We start from the raw sequence: 2,042 nt of genomic DNA, 5'->3' as shown, positions 1-2,042 counted from the left end.
AGAGTGGTAGTTTCACCATGTTGGCCAGGCTATTCTTGAACTCCTGACCTTAGGCGATCCGCCCACCTTGGCCTCCCAGAGTATTGGGATTACAGGCGAATCAGGGATGGTTTTTTGTTATCTTTTTTTTTCTGAGACTGAGCCTCTGTCACCCAGGCCGGAGTGCAGTGGTGTGATCCCAGCTCACTGTAACCTCCAGTTCCCCAGTTCGAGCCATTCTCCGGCCCTAGCCTCCAGAGTAGCAGAGATGACAGGCGCCCGGCTACTTTTGTATATTTAGTAGGGACGGGGTTTCACCCTCAAACTCCCGACCTTTGGTGATCCGCCCGCCTCAGCCTTCCAAACTGCTGGGATTACAGGCGTGAGCCATTGTGCCCGGCCGGGATGTGTTTACTGTGTGGTCTGAGGAGGACGTCCATGTGTCTTGGTGGCCAGGCCCTAGTAGCCCATCCCATCCTACCCCTCAAGGAGGCTACCCCCATGAGATACGTGTAGCCCCACCCGGCCACCTGGCCAGGGTGTTGGCCACAGCCACAGCTTGTTCTCTTGTTCCCCAAGGTCCTCAGGGACAAGGAAGCCACAGCCCCATGAGAACTCCAGACCCTTGTCCCTTGAGCGCCCCGGGGCCGTGCACCCCTGGGCCGGCCCTCAGCTCCGGACCTCCGTGCAGCCCTCCCACCTCTTCATCCAAGACCCCACGATGCCACCCCACCCAGCTCCCAACCCCCTAACCCAGCTGGAGGAGGCGCGCCGACGTCTGGAGGAGGAAGAAAAGAGAGCCAGCCGGGCACCCTCCAAACAGAGGTACGGCCGCATCGTGGGGTGGGGTGGGTCTTGGGAGTTACCACAGCACCATTCCTGGGGCTGAAGCTCCCCAAGGTCTGAGGTCTTCAGGGGAAAAACGGCCCTCTGGTGTCGCCCGGCCATACTGGGCCCTTTGTTCCACTGAGAACCGTGGCAGGCGACCCTGCGGTGGACGGAGGGCTGGGGCCGGAGCTTTCACAGACCCGCGGCCTGTGTGCTCACTGCTCTCGTGGAGGGGGTCCCTCCTCAACCTGAGCCGCGTCTGCAGGGAGGCTGCAGGGCCCCAGTGTGTGGGGAACACTGGTCCCAGCCAGAGGCTGCTGATGGCTGGGCAGCCTGGGCTTTGAGGCAGGGGTCCTGGAGGCATGGCGGCTGCCTCTTGACAATCACACCCCAAGAGCCCTGAGTGGCTGTACACGGTTGGAAAGCTACGTGGTTCTGAAACCTGTGCAGATGTAGAGCTGTCATCCTGGATGTCCAGCCCACAGCCCCTCCTCGCTAAGCCCTCCTTAGCCTTCTGGGCCCCAGTAGCCAGACCCTGTTCTCTCCCCAGAGCAGGCTGGCTTCTGCCTGGGCCGCAGGGAGGCCGCCTCTTTGTTCGGGCAGCGTTTTCGCTCCAGGCCAGGACCTGCCTTCTCCACTTTCAGCTTGCTCATGAGGCCAGTTTTCTCGGCCTTCCTGGGTCATTGGAAGTCCTCACACATCAGGGTCTCTGTGAGGGTCCTGGGAGCCTGTAGCTCACCCAGGCCCTGGGGCTGTGGTCACAGAGGCCATGGTTGCCTTCAGAGGTCATCAGCTCCTCCTGTCCACCTTGGGTCACCTGGGGCCTGGGGTCCAGGCCCACCTCCTGGGCCTCCAGCTTTGGGGCTGTGCCACTCCAGGGAGGCTGGGGCCAGGGGCCCTATTCTGCCAAACCAGCATCAGGGTTCAGACCCTTCCCAGCCGAAAGCCTGTGTGGTCTCAAGTCATTAAAGGTTCAGCCTAATGACAGCTCTGGGGCCAGAGAGGGTCACAGTTACCTCAAACCCAAAGGGTGATCACTTTGTGGCCAGACGTCTGTGACCCTGTGATCTTCTTCAGCCAACAAGGAGCCAGAGCCCCGTGCCATGCAGGAGCCTGGTGTGCGGTGCTCAGAGCTGGGGCGTGTGACCGGGCTGTGGTGTGCGGTGCTCAGAGCTGGGGCGTGTGACCGGGCTGTGGTGTGTGGTGCTCGGAGCTGGGGCGTGTGACCGGGCTGT

At 61.7% G+C, this 2,042-nt stretch overlaps 1 protein-coding gene across 1 annotated transcript in view; it reads left to right on the top strand.

Moving 5' to 3' along the window:
• AXIN1 (axin 1) overlaps window positions 1-2,042 on the top strand; it is a 74,027-nt gene that overhangs the window by 66,411 nt on the left and 5,574 nt on the right. The window contains exon 7 of the mRNA XM_011960082.1: window positions 559-804. Coding sequence (XP_011815472.1) covers window positions 559-804 — 246 coding nt within the window. The remainder of the gene's footprint in view (window positions 1-558; window positions 805-2,042) is intronic.

Source organism: Colobus angolensis, unplaced genomic scaffold (assembly GCF_000951035.1).
Source record: "Colobus angolensis palliatus isolate OR3802 unplaced genomic scaffold, Cang.pa_1.0 Scaffold502, whole genome shotgun sequence".
NCBI lineage: Eukaryota > Metazoa > Chordata > Mammalia > Primates > Cercopithecidae > Colobus > Colobus angolensis.
The sequence above is the reverse complement of the archived record's forward strand: the minus strand, read 5'-3'. Positions and strand labels throughout refer to the sequence as shown.